We start from the raw sequence: 13,800 nt of genomic DNA, 5'->3' as shown, positions 1-13,800 counted from the left end.
GAAAGTCTAAGTTCGGGTGGAGCCGAACATTAAATACCCGGCGCAAGTATTAAATATATGTTTTTTCACCTTTCCGAAAACTACCGCTAGATTGTAAGCCAAGGTGTATCAATTTTGAGTAAATTAGCGTCCTTAAATTTCGAAATATTGCAGTTTCAAGTATTTCTGAAATTCACCTTTATATGAAAAGCGGCCGTAATTTTAGTCCGATTTCAATAATTTTCAACATTTTGCTTTTGATAATTGTGAGCGGTATGACTGAGTAGACGTGTAAACATTGTGCTGCCGGTTTTGTCAACTTTTCTTTGATTAATACTTGATTTTAATACTTGTCAAGCTAAGGCCTGTGTGTTAAACTGCCGCTGATTTTCTGCATTTAAGCAAACGTTGTTTTTCGCGCTGAAATTGAAATAATTCGAAATTGAAATAATTCTATTCGCATTATGTCGGTCGAAAAGAAAGTAACAAGAAGTGCAAAGTTGTCCCCGCCGAAGGGTAACACCCCCCATCATGGTAAATGCCGAGCTAACGCTGAAGCGCAGTTCTTTAATAAAGTAGGAGGGAAACCGTCTTTTCCAGGATGTGGGTCATTTGGCAAATCCAAAAGGCCAGCTAGAACTTCTTCAGCTGAAAGCTGTAAGCCTTCAGGCACAAGTGTGCTGCTATGTAAGTTATTGACTGTTCCGGTTTCAGACTGAGGAACATAAACAGAGCGGAAGAAGGAGGCAGACAGGTTACAAATAGTTTGAACGTCCGTCGAGGATTCACCCAAATAATGCATCAGATCAGGAGTTCCGGTGTTTTTCTTTTTGCTGTTTACAAACTGCTAAAACCGTTTACTATTTAATCTTATTTCGCTCTCAATGTTCAGTATATAGCTCTGGTATAAAAATTTATTCAGAGCGTCAAACTCTTTTTGTAAACTACTGTAGGCTTAAAAAAGTTCAAAATTGCCTTTCGATTTGCGATACAGCTTGTACGCCTTAGTTCTCTTGTTGTTTATATTAATAAGCCTAGAGTTATACCAGGCTGGTTTGGACAAATTTTTTACTGGCCTCATAGGTACGAACTTTTCAATTGCCGCTTCCAGGTTGTTCCGAAATACGTCGTAGGCCTGTGACAATAGAGCTTTGTCTAAGGCAGATTCCCAATCAACAGAATTCAGGGAGCGTGATATCTCAATGAATTTGGCTGTAATGAAATTATAGTTCTTACAATTATAAATAACTGATTTTAAATAATTTATAAATTCAAAGCGTATACATAGTGCTTTGTGATGCATAGAGTTTGAAAGAGGGGGTGAAGAGAGGGATTCGACGTCGGATTTAAGATCATTATTAGTAAACACTAAATCAAGAATACGATTTTTGTCATTATGAACTCTATTAATTTGAGAGAGGTTAAACTCAGCAAAGGTGTCGAGTACCTCACAATCACTCTCGCTTGTTACATCATATGGCAAAAATTGCTTAACGTCATCATCAAACCACCATTTAACATTTGGCAAATTGAAGTCAGCTAATATTATAATATTTTGATTATCATTTAGACTATTCAATATCGAGCAACAATTACTTGTATGTATTTTATACAATTCAATTGGACTTAATGGCGGTATGTAACTTACTGCAATGAATAATTCATGCAATTTATCTATAACGATTTTAACAATAATTTGATCAATATCGAAACGGCTCTGGTCTGAACTCATTTCAGAGGACAGAGTTATTTGCCTACTGGGTAGACTCGAACGAACGGCAACAAGTACACCGCCACCTTTAGAGAGACCAGTTGTGCGGGGACATCTGTCTTTGCGATATACGTTATACACTTGGCAATCGAACATTTCTGCGGTATGAAGGCATTCAGAAAGCCAAGTTTCAGTTAAGGCTATGATATCATAGAGAGCCGACGATGAAAACACCAACAATGGCAGCATTTTTGTTCTTATACCATCAGCATTTTGATAATAGAGAAGGAATTCTGCAGCATCCGATGAATTACTAACAGCGTTGGCGTTCGCTAGGCCTGCTGCGGTTTCTCTTCTTCTCTTGGAAAATTTAAGAACGGCCGTACTCTATTGTTCTCTTGCCAAAGCGATGGGTCGAAAAGTTTATCGTAATATTTGTTTGCTACTAAGGCATAGCATCTCAGATCGCTCTTATGAATAGCAGCGTGATCATGTACATAGCTCATAATGTTTTCAGCGGTCACAGTGGTATTAAAATATGACAAATGTACCCACTTTAAATTGACAATTACATCCAATACGCGACTTTAATTGCGTCCAACAACAGTGTTATTCGCATTCCGTTTTGCACTTCTATTCCTAGCGACAACAGGTATGAAATTGTCATCGTTGTCCGACTGCCCTGGCTGGTTGTTAGGAGATACAGACAACGAAGGCGGAGGGGGCCGGAGCAGAAGAAATTTGCTTTTTCGCTTTATTGTATACATTGGGATTCCGCAAAGCAGCAAGGAGAGGTTGTTGGAGTTGGTATCATTACGTGAGTTAGATGCAGCGAGAGTATCAACGGCACGAATGGCAGTAGCAGAAAGAGCAGCAGAAGAAGCATAGGAAGTAGGTGGAGCAGGAGGTAAAGTGGCGGCGTTGAGTGTATATCATGTGCCTGCCCGTTTCCAGAGGCTGTAGTTATAACTTCGTGCATTTTATTGAAATCGTTGCGGATATCTTTTATGTCATTAGCAATAGAGGGGATTGAGGCAGCGACATCAAAATCACAAAGTTTGCGGCGAACAGCTTGCACTTCTATCTGCAGATCTTCAACTTTTTTATCAACAATTTCTTTTCGCTTTGCATGGTCAGATCTAAGAGATCGAAGTTCGTTGAGAACAGCCTGCAAAGTTATTTCTTTGTTGCAATCGGTTAAAATATGGGCTCCCTCGGCGACCGAAGTAGCTGGCAGCGGAGAGTTATTTGCGGTCGCTGAATTAGCGGAGTTGTTGATAGCCGAGACAACATCTTTGGACGGAGTAGTTGAGCGAGGAGGAGATGCGGGAATAGAATTTCGGCGCGCTTTGGTGCATTTTTTACAACAATATTGCTTGTTCGACTTTTGCATGTATTGAATATCAGCCGGTAGGAGATTTTCACATTTTAGATGAAAAATTACACTGCACTTGACACATTGAATTTTTTGTTGATGGTTACGGTCAACTTTTTGACCACATCCACACGGCATGATAATAATAAAGTATTAAAAGTGTCCAAGCAAGACGATCAGGACTAATCGTGTCACTATCGCACAATGTAAAAATTTAAGTAATAAGATAACCGCGAGCTTGAGAAAAACACGTCTGCACGGGGTGACGAATAACTAAATACATTCTGGAAGTAATCAAATATGACGAACATCAGTGGCGCATTTGCTGCGACCTCAAAAGAGTTTCATTGATTACAGGCTTAACAGCATCTGCAAACTGCACATTGGCTACAACAGCTGGAGGCGAAAATGGAAAAACAAAAGCAGGGCATGATAGAACAGCTGAGTGGGAGTATAAAGAGCACTAAAGAGAGAGACTGATGCAGAGATTTAATGAGATTTCAGCGGAGATGCAGAGTATTAAGACTACGGTAGAGTTCTTGGATGTGAGGCCGACTGCTGTGGAATCGACGTGTGAGGCGATTGCTTCTCTCAAAGCTGAAGTGCTAGCGCTGAAAAGAGAGTCGGCTCGGTATGAAAACGAGACCGTTGCTACTGACTTGATCATCAACGGCATACCTAACGCTGTGAATAAGAGTTGTGTGGAGATTTTCTCTAACATCTGCAGCGCAGTACAACATGAGATGCCAGCAGTAAGAGAAATATTTCGAGCGCCGGCTACGAAACAAAGCAGCGACAATGCATCGTCACCTATTGTTGTTAAGCTGCAGTCCTCTTATGTGCGCACTAGACTCTTCAAATCAGTAGCTGGTTACTGCAAAGCAAACAAAAGAGCTCTTGCATTAAATGACATTGCTGTGGAAGGTACATCATTGATGTAACATCAAGCATCCACATACATGAAAGCCTTTCGAGAGCGAACCGTGAGATTATGCACTATGCCGCCCAACTCAGACGTCAAAAACATCTCTCAGCTGCTTTTTCAATACGCGGTCAGGTGCTTGTACGAAAAAGGGATGGCGATGCGGCGATTCGAGTGTACGACAAGAAAGGTATTGATGAAATTGTCGGCACAACTTAAAGCAGCCAGTTTCATGTTTTGTTTGTCAAATCAATTAAGCCCTGCAATAAATTGTTTGTATGTAATGTTAGTTTTAAGTTTTACCAAGTTTCTCTTTTCTCCCTTCTTGTTCCTTTCACTTTCAATTCTTTCACTTCTATTTGCTTTTCCTGCCCTGATGATTTGTAGTTATATGCACACTAGGGCGGGTCAATTTGTATGGATCGATTTTTTTCGACATTGTTCCCAGCATATTCGGATTCTTCATAAAATTCTAAGAAAAAAATTCCTCCAGACCATAGCTCTAAAATCAATTTCGAGCCTGCGCATTTTTAAAAGAAGATATCTTTAATTAATACTAAGTCAATATGCAGATTAATATTTACTAAAGTGTTACGAATGTTTTTTATTTTTTAATAAAAACTTGTGCTCCGGAGTTTTGTGATATGAAAAATTCATTTCTGATATCTATTTTTGATTTAAAGAAAAAAAAAATTTTGACAGAGTATTACCATGGCTCCTGGACCTATAATAGGGTAAAAAAAATTGGGACTCGCAAAGGGGTGGGATCTGGTTTCACCTCCCACCTCATAGGCGTAAAATTTTGAATTAACTCTAACTTCGGAATTATAGTCACATGAACTCGAAATTTGAAATGCACAGATACCTATGGTAGGTGCTTATAGAAAGGTATATATAAATGAGTTTGTGAAAGGGGGCGTGGCACATCCCATAGGTGTGGAATCTTTTATCAGCTATAACATCAGGCAGTATTAGTGATCTCAATGAATTGGATTTTGAAGATTTGTTATAATTGATCAACGTGAAATTCAAATAAATTATAGATGATATGAAGTTCACCGGGTCATCTTCTAGTCTTTAATATATATTAAGTTAATATGCAGATTAATATTTACTAAAGAGTTATGAACGTTATTTTTTTAATTCATTAAGAAAAAAATAACTATGATTTAAATGAGTGACACACAATGGCAAAAAAAAACATGTATTTTATGTAGAATATACTTTATATTTTGACTTCAGCGCCAATTCAGGGTCAATTTATCAGAAATTTATGATTTATTATATTTCAACCACATACGCCAAATTCGAACAAATCGGACCATAAATACGGTTTTTCGAAATATCTCGACCTTGGCACCACCTAGGAAGACCATTTTATGCAAACATGATTCTACTTACATAGCCAGTATATATTTTAAAAAGCAGACAAATCGGCCCGTAAATACGTTAGATATACAACTTTTATTTTTTTTGTCGTGGTGGACCTTCCACTGGAAACACCCATATATGTATATATGTATGTAATTTTTTACTATTGTAACAGGAGAAGTTACTGTATGTATTTTTTTTATATGTACAGAGTCGAACAAAAGTTTTGGCACAGTGAATTTTTCGCAATATATGCAACGTTTTTAATTTATTTCCTATAATTTTTTATAAAAACATAGTTCAGACTACACCATAAAACATAAAAATAGAATCTCTAAACTTTGTGAAAAACTCAGGAAAATTCAATAGATCTGCATACTAATTTGCTATTTTATATTCAGATTTTCAAGCAACTTCAAACTTGCACTTTGTTAAACTAAAATAGAATGGACTATTAAACTGCATACTTGGAATTTTTTGTAAAAAATCCGAATAGAAAGTTGCAAATTAGTGTGCAAATTTATTGAATTTTTAGACATTTGATTTTTATGTGTTTTGGTGTAGTATGAACTAGGTTTTTATAAAAAATTATCGGTAATAAATTAGAAACTTTGCCTATATTGCAAAAAATTCACTGTGCCAATACTTTTGTTCGTTACTGGAAGTAAATAAAACTTTAACTCTAAAAAACCAAAAACAATAATATTTTACAATATTTCAAAATTATTTTTCGAATCATAAATTTGTTTATGATTAACAGTGTATTTATACTTATTTTGGTTTTAGATCCTTTTTACTTTCAACACGAGGTATCTTTTTTCTACTTTCTATTGTCATAGCCATAACTCCCTCTCTGTTTTTATCAATCACTCGTCGAGAAACACTGGCTAATAATTGAACATGTCTTTCTGTTCCTTGAATATGTGATGGAATTTTCGGATCTATAAGTGGTAAATCATCATGTTCTAGGTAGTCCAACAAATGTTCGTAAGGAATATTTTGTGTAAATGGCGGTTCTAATATGTTTTCATCGTTACATAGATCTATCATATTAATGTATTCTGTGCAATTGAAATTGATTTGCGGCTTTTTGTACTCTCTTAGGGTACCTGAGTTATACAAATAATTACGAAAATACAATATTTTTCTTATAGCTTTGTCACGTATGGCTTTTCTTTCATCAAACAACATTGCTAGTAAGACATTTTCAGAATGTGCATAATATGAATTATTTTGAACAACTGTATCTATAATTTTCTTCAAATTTGGACTTAAAAACCTTGTCCACTGTATAAATTTTGATAATAATACACTACCATATACAACAGAACTATAATACTTGACACTAAAATATATTGGAACATAAACTTTCATTATGTAAGTTGCTAGAATCTTCAAATTGTGGTTTGGTTTATTCGTTGACACATACAATCGTAATATTCTGCTAGCTCTTGTTATCCAGCGAGAATGTGATGATGGTCCTGGTTTCATGTTAGCCAAATCGGCTGGACATACACCATTGGAAATTGCGTTAGCCATTTTGTACAAGTACTTAACATCCGTAGATAATTCACACTGAAGTTCTTCGTCCATAGCAGGAGGCATATTTTCTAGTAGTATATGTTCAAAGTCAGTTGCAACCTGTGTTTACAATAAAATATAATATTTGTTAGTAGCGAAATAGTTACAGCTTACACACATCGAATAATTTTTTTTTCTATAAGAACTACAAAACAATAAAAAAATATTTTAAAACATACTTGTAATGTTTCACATTCTTGGATCTGTTTATCTAACTTTCCAGTTGTTGATCTAGGTCCAAATGTAATTGCTTGGTCTAATGTTTGATATAAATGACGAAACGGGAGCTCGTTGAAATGTAGCAAGCATACGAACCAGTGCAATGGTTTCTTTAAATGAAGTTCGAATCTGCGCAAAACGCCATTATATGTTCCAGTGTTAGCAGGTTCACCATCACTACATATGCCAATTAAGTGTTCAAGTGATATTTGTTTATTATTAAAGAATTCAAATAATTGTTTCTGCTTAGATTCCGCATCTTCTTTGGTCAATTCTACATATCCAATTAATACTGTGTTTGGTTCTCTTGCAACTACTAAATGAGGCTCTTTTACCATGTTTTGATGATATTTTTGATTAATTGTTTGTTGTGTTAATGAATCATTTTTCCGACCATCGAAAGAAAATGCTTTTAAATTAGATTCAATACGTTGTTTACTTAACACTACGTCTCTATATTTAAGCCTTTCTCTGGCAACCTTACGTTTGTCCATAATAATAAAATCACCCTTTTCATCTCTTATGTTTAAGTCTTCGAGAAGTGCTGTGGCTATACATGCAGCTACTCTGTCGGAAACTCCAAATCTATCGCACATCATAACAAAGTTTGGTATGTTGTATCTTGCAGTATAAGGACCACGTTTCATTGCAGAAAGTTGTTGTGTAGCTGATGGTAATTCATCGATATCCATAAGCATTTCTGATGTATTTGGCTGATATGTTTGATCGTCATTGTCTGTTGCAATTGTTGGTAATTCTGTTAGCACTTCATCTGAAGTAAATGGCAAATATTCTGGTATTGTACGTTTTCTTTCGTTATGTTGATCAAACATGAATTCTGTTAGATTTTCTGGAATTAGTCCACAGGAGCATTTTGTTGTTTGTAAACTACATTGGCATTTTCCAATGTAAAACAATTGCTTTAACGAATATACGAGTGATTCGAATTTGCTTCTATTTTTACACTTATTATCTTTATGATAACTATCGATTAATCTATTTAACTTTTTGACAATATTATTTCTGCTCATAATTTCAATATTTAATTTGCACCAAATTTCAGTTAATTTGTCTACTACATTTGGAGTAAACGATTTATATGAGAACATCTTTCTACTAGATTTAGCTTGATCACTGAGAAAAAAATAATACTGTAAAATATTGCCATTATCTGGTAAATTAATATCACTCAATTCACTTGATTCACCAAAGGACATAATATCTGGTCGAGGCATAGTTAATGCTTGTAACTCTGATTCAGAGTTTTTTGCTGATTTATATGACGCAGGATGCAGATTCATCATATTAAGTTTTCTACAAATTGACGCGCGCACTTTCAATACTATTTTTAAATTAGCTGTATTTTTCGCTACCTCTAATATTTTCAATTTTTGTTTACGTCGCCTACCATCTGTTTTTATGCACAATTTGCAAAAGTGTTTTATGACACTGTGCGCGCCACTTTTAATACTCTAAACCAGCCAGGGAGGAGATTGGGGGATAGATCTCCCACTTCGTCAATACACTACTATTGTTATACCTTTCATGAGCATGAAATGGTATTATAACTTTGGTCCGATGTTTGTAAGTACCAGAATAAGAAGAGATATACCCACTAAAATGTATACTTATATGATCAGAACGTCGCGCTGAGTCGATTTAGCCATGTCCGTTTGTTTGCATGCAATCCAATCTCTCAGTTTTCGAGATATGCGGATGAAATTTTGCAATCTAGTCTCTCAGTTTTCGAGATATCCGGATGAAATTAGGTAAGTGAGTGTATTTTTATAATGTATTGATCATTCGTCGGAGCCGGAAAAATAAAATTTGAATAATAATGCTAGGACTTTTTCTAATTTTTTCGGCATTTTTCCTAATTACAAGAAGAGTTTTATAAAACTTTTATAACACCAAATTTTTATCAAGCTTAGGATTTTGTGTTATCCGGGCAGGCTTATTAATTTAACCAGAGAATATGTTTTCTTTGTCAAGTTTACCAAGTTACCCATTTTAAACAGCTACCTGTACTGTATCAGCGGTTAAAACTTGTCAAATTTTTATTTAAAATTTTCGGTAAGGAATAAGCGAGTGGATGAAAAATATATAACGGTAAGAACGGCCCATATATATGTATATGAAAGAATACACACATGCGACGACTCTAGCCATTGTGTGTCACTCATTTAAATCATAGTTATTTTTTTCTTAATGTATTAAAAAAATAACGTTCATAACTCTTTAGTAAATATTAATCTGTATATTAACTTAATATATATTTTGAAGACTAGAAGATGACCCGGTGAACTTCATATCATCTATAATTTATTTGAATTTCACGTTGATCAATTATAAAGAATCTTCAAAATCCAATTCATTGAGATCACTAATACTGCCTGATGTTATAGCTGATAAAAGATTCCACACCTATGGGATGTGCCACGCCCCCTTTCACAAACTCATTTATATATACCTTTCTATAAGCACCTACCATAGGTATCTGTGCATTTCAAATTTCGAGTTCATGTGACTATAATTCCGAAGTTAGAGTTAATTCAAAATTTTACGCCTATGAGGTGGGAGGTGAAACCAGATCCCACCCCTTTGCGAGTCCCAATTTTTTTTACCCTATTATAGGTCCAGGAGCCATGGTAATACTCTGTCAAAATTTTGTTCGATTATGTCCATCCGTTTAGGCTGCAACCTACCACATACATACATACATACTTCCACAAATATATAGTAGATTTGCTTTGAAGCGCCATCTTGCGGTTCTTTAAATCAAAAATAGATATCAGAAATTAATTTTTCATATCACAAAACTCCGGAGCACAAGTTTTTATTATAAAATAAAAAACATTCGTAACACTTTAGTAAATATTAATCTGCATATTGACTTAGTATTAATTAAAGATACCTTCTTTTAAAAATGCGCAGGCTCGAAATTGATTTTAGAGCAATGGTCTAAAGGACTTTTTTTCTTAGAATTTTATGTAGAATCCGAATCTGCTTTGAACGATGTCGAAAAAAAATTTACCCGCCCTAATGCACACATATGTATATATTTGTTCTTTTGTTTTTTTGTGTTTACATAGTTGTTTCTTATTCAGTCCAGTGCAAAGTAATTAATTTAACATGACTGTTAAACAAGCATATGGCGCTGATGGAAACCATAAGCTTATGTTAGATATTTTGTGTAAACAGTCGACTGGTCTTAACATAGTTCATTTTAATGCACGAAGCCTGAGTTCTGATAAAATGGACTATGGATACATATTTGAGCAGTCTTTAGTAGACATTATCTGTGTTTCTGAGACATGGTTTAGTGATCTTATTTCTGACCTTCATTGCTGCATCAACAATTATAATGTGATTCTGAACAATCGTAAGCACAAAAAAGGGGGCGGTGTGGCCATATACTGCAAGAAATATCTTAAAATCAAGCTTCTTGCAAAGTCTGCAGGTTCTGATACATAATTTATAATTTCAGAGGTTTCCGACGGTATAACCGAAGTTTTGATTTCTTGTGTGTATAATCCACACAAATGTTTCATGTTAGATTGTTTCTTCGCTGAATTGTCTGTATTTTTAATAGATTATGAATGTTTTATTATCTGTGGTGATTTTAATGTTAATTTACTTGTCAATGACTCTAGTAGTATCAAACTGCGTGATCAAATCTCAGCATCTGGGCTATTCGTTGTTAATGAATTAGCGCCTACTAGATATGCAAACAACTCTAGGCCTAGCCTTTTAGATTATTTTATTATCTCTGACCTGACCTATATTATTAAATTTGACCAACTATTTTTTATATCTGACCATGATTTAATTTTCTGTACTGTTGATGTAGTGTTAGAACGTTCTGCAATTTGTGTTGCTTTCTCGTATCGTGATTTTCGTTCGTTAGATAATAGTGCATTGTTCTCTGATTGTTCTTCTATTCATTGGAATGAATGTTGGTATTATGAAACGGTAGACAAGAAGCTCGAATGCCTTAATAATAATTTAACTACCCTTTTTGATCGTCATGTCCCCGTCCGTACTGCAAACGTTATTAATACATCCTGCCCTTGGTTTAATAAAAAAGTAAGTTTCGCTATAAAGAAACGCAACAAGTTGCATGCCAAATGAAGAAGGTCGAATACTGATACTGCGTGGCATGCGTACAAGACCGCGCGAAATGAAGCCACCGTTATCATTAAACAAGCTAAAAGGTGGTATTGTAAACAAAAACTGAATCCTTCTCTCCCATCTAAAGAATTGTGGAGCAACTTGAAGCATTTAAGCATACATGGGAAAAATAAAGTGCAGTGCAAAATTCACCCTGATCTGTTAAATGACCTTTTTATTGGTTCGGAAAACTGCAGTAACTCTACTATCTCTGATGATACCCCTTTAGATGCTTGTATAACTTTAGATTCTTTTGCGTTTCTCTGCGTGAGTGAATGTGATGTACTAAAGGCAAAAATGATGGAATATATTTAAGATTTGTTAAAATCGTGCTCCCATTTATTATAAGTACTCTTACCCATATAATAAAACATTGCTTCTCTAGTGGCCGTTTTCCAGATGCTTGGAAAAAAGCAATTATTTTGCCTATTCCTAAAAAACCACTTGCGTCGAACCCTTGTGAATACAGGCCTATAAGTATCTTACCAGCATTTTCTAAAGCGTGTGAGTTTTTGATGGCTAACCAAATCTCCATGTACATTCAAAAAAATAATTTGCTTTCTCCTTTGCAGTCTGGGTTTAGACCCAAGCATAGCTGTGCCACTGCTATGGTTAAAATTTTGGATGACATTAGAATGCCGTACGATAATGGAGATCTAACTATTCTATGCCTCTTAGACTTTTCTAAGGCATTTGACTCAGTCAACCACTCTTTGCTATGTCGGAAACTCAGGCACTACTTTGCATTCTCTAATAGTGCGATAAAACTTTTGTCTAGCTATCTTAAGGTCAGAGTTCAACGAGTTAAAGGTGAGAATGTTTCTTCACAGTTCAAAGCTATCAAAGCAGGTGTCCCTCAGGGATCAATCCTTGGTCCTCTATTGTTTAGTATGTTTGTAAATGATGTATTTCGGTGTGCAAATATGTAAATGTCCATGCGTATGCTGATGATATTCAGCTGTACCTTTCGAATCGTATAGGTCTCGTCGAGGATATATGTTATAAGGTTAATAGTGATCTGTCCGGTATCTTGTGTTGGGCGCAGAGGAATCTTTTATGTTTAAATGCTGCTAAGTCGTATGTCATGCCTATATGTAAAAGTGTAATAGACCCTACCAACATCCCACCTCTGTGGATTGGTACAGCCGCCCTCATGACCACTGAGAAAATTAAGAACTTAGGCTTTATTGTAAATAATAAGTTAAGCTGTTGTGATCATGTTAATAAAGTAGTAAGTAATGTGTATGTAACTTTACGTAGGCTAGGAATGTCTGCTTCGTTTACGCCTCAGGAAACACGACGCAAACTTGCTATGCAGTTAATTTTGCCCCATTTCACATATTCCGAAATAGTTTATAGCAAACTTGATTCAAAGTCAGTCAGCAAGTTGAATGTAGCTTTCAATAACGTAACACGGTATGTGTATGGCATTGGACGATATGCTCATAAATCGCCATGGCGCGATAAAATTCTTGGTTGCAGTATTATAAATTTTTTGGCTGCAAGAAACTGCATTTTTTTGTATAAATTGTTAGAGTGGAAAGTCCCGCAAAATTTGTATGAAAAGCTTCAACTAACCAAATCACAGAGACATAACAGCTTGGTTGTCCTTAAGTATAATTCGCTTACTTTCAGTCGACTGTTTTTCATTAGCGCTGTAAGACTGTGGAACTCGATTCCAGGTGTTAAAGCTAGACTGAATAGAAGCAACTTCAAAAAGTTAATAATTCAATACTTTAGTGGCCTTGATATGTCCTCTGACTACAAATAATCTTGGTGTGTACCTTTTTTCCTTTTTATTTCTTCTTCTACTTATTCTCTTACATTATACATCTCCGTTTTCCTCTTTAATCATTTACATTTGCTGTATTAGTATTAAGTTTACATTAAGAACTCATATATTTTAGTTTGTATCTTTTCTTGGCAAATTATGTTAGTATATATATATATATATATATATTTAGTTAGTTATAATTCTTTGTTGATGTACATATAAAAGACTGAATTGTCTTAGTTGTACAAAAATTTTAAATAAATAAATAAATAAATAAAAAAATGTGACAAGCACAATAATCATACCGAGTTTGGTACAAATTGGTAGAACGGTTACTGATATACATATATGTGATCATAAGTGGGCGGTGCCACGCCCATTTTCCAAAATTTTACCATAAACGTATTTCTTGGTAAAGAATTGTTGCAAGCATCAATTTGGAATAAATTAGCTTTAATATTTACTGATTTATCGAAGATTTTGTATTTCTCTACATTACCGTTATATGGGATGTAGGCGTGGTTATAGTCCGATTTTTTTAATTTTCGGCCATTTCATATGTTATACTGAGGCCAACAACTGTGCCGAGTTTGGAAGAAATTGGTGCAGCGGTTACCAAGATATACACATGTAACCATAAGTAGGCGTGGCTACGCCCATTTTCCAAAAATTTATAATATTATTATTTTTCGTCTGAA

The 13,800-nt window shown here is 35.0% G+C and overlaps 1 protein-coding gene across 1 annotated transcript; it reads right to left on the bottom strand.

Moving 5' to 3' along the window:
* Nucleotides 1–332: 332 nt before the first annotated feature.
* On the bottom strand, nucleotides 333–8,145 carry LOC118749119. The gene is made up of 3 exons (XM_036483889.1): nucleotides 7,119–8,145; nucleotides 6,788–6,999; nucleotides 333–399 (listed from the first exon to the last, which is right to left on the bottom strand). The coding sequence occupies exons 1-3, from the start codon at nucleotides 7,989–7,991 to the stop codon at nucleotides 333–335; spliced, it is 1,152 nt and encodes a 383-aa protein (XP_036339782.1). The 5' UTR covers nucleotides 7,992–8,145.
* Nucleotides 8,146–13,800: the final 5,655 nt, after the last annotated feature.

This window comes from Rhagoletis pomonella, unplaced genomic scaffold (assembly GCF_013731165.1).
Source record: "Rhagoletis pomonella isolate Grant_MI unplaced genomic scaffold, Rhpom_1.0 Rhpom_scaffold_00014, whole genome shotgun sequence".
Lineage (NCBI taxonomy): Eukaryota > Metazoa > Arthropoda > Insecta > Diptera > Tephritidae > Rhagoletis > Rhagoletis pomonella.
This window is presented reverse-complemented; position numbering and strand designations above follow the sequence as displayed.

What these genes read in the sequence shown, in the direction of transcription:
- LOC118749119 (XM_036483889.1), bottom strand. Translation starts at nt 7,991, where the DNA reads ATGTTTGATCAACATAACGAAAGAAAACGTACAATACCAGAATATTTG. An exon ending in AAGAATGTGAAACATTACAA is followed by an intron (nt 7,000 to 7,118) that starts GTATGTTTTAAA and finishes TTGTAAACACAG; the next exon opens with GTTGCAACTGACTTTGAACA. An exon ending in GCTAGCAGAATATTACGATT is followed by an intron (nt 400 to 6,787) that starts GTATGTGTCAAC and finishes TTTCAATTTCAG; the next exon opens with CGCGAAAAACAACGTTTGCT.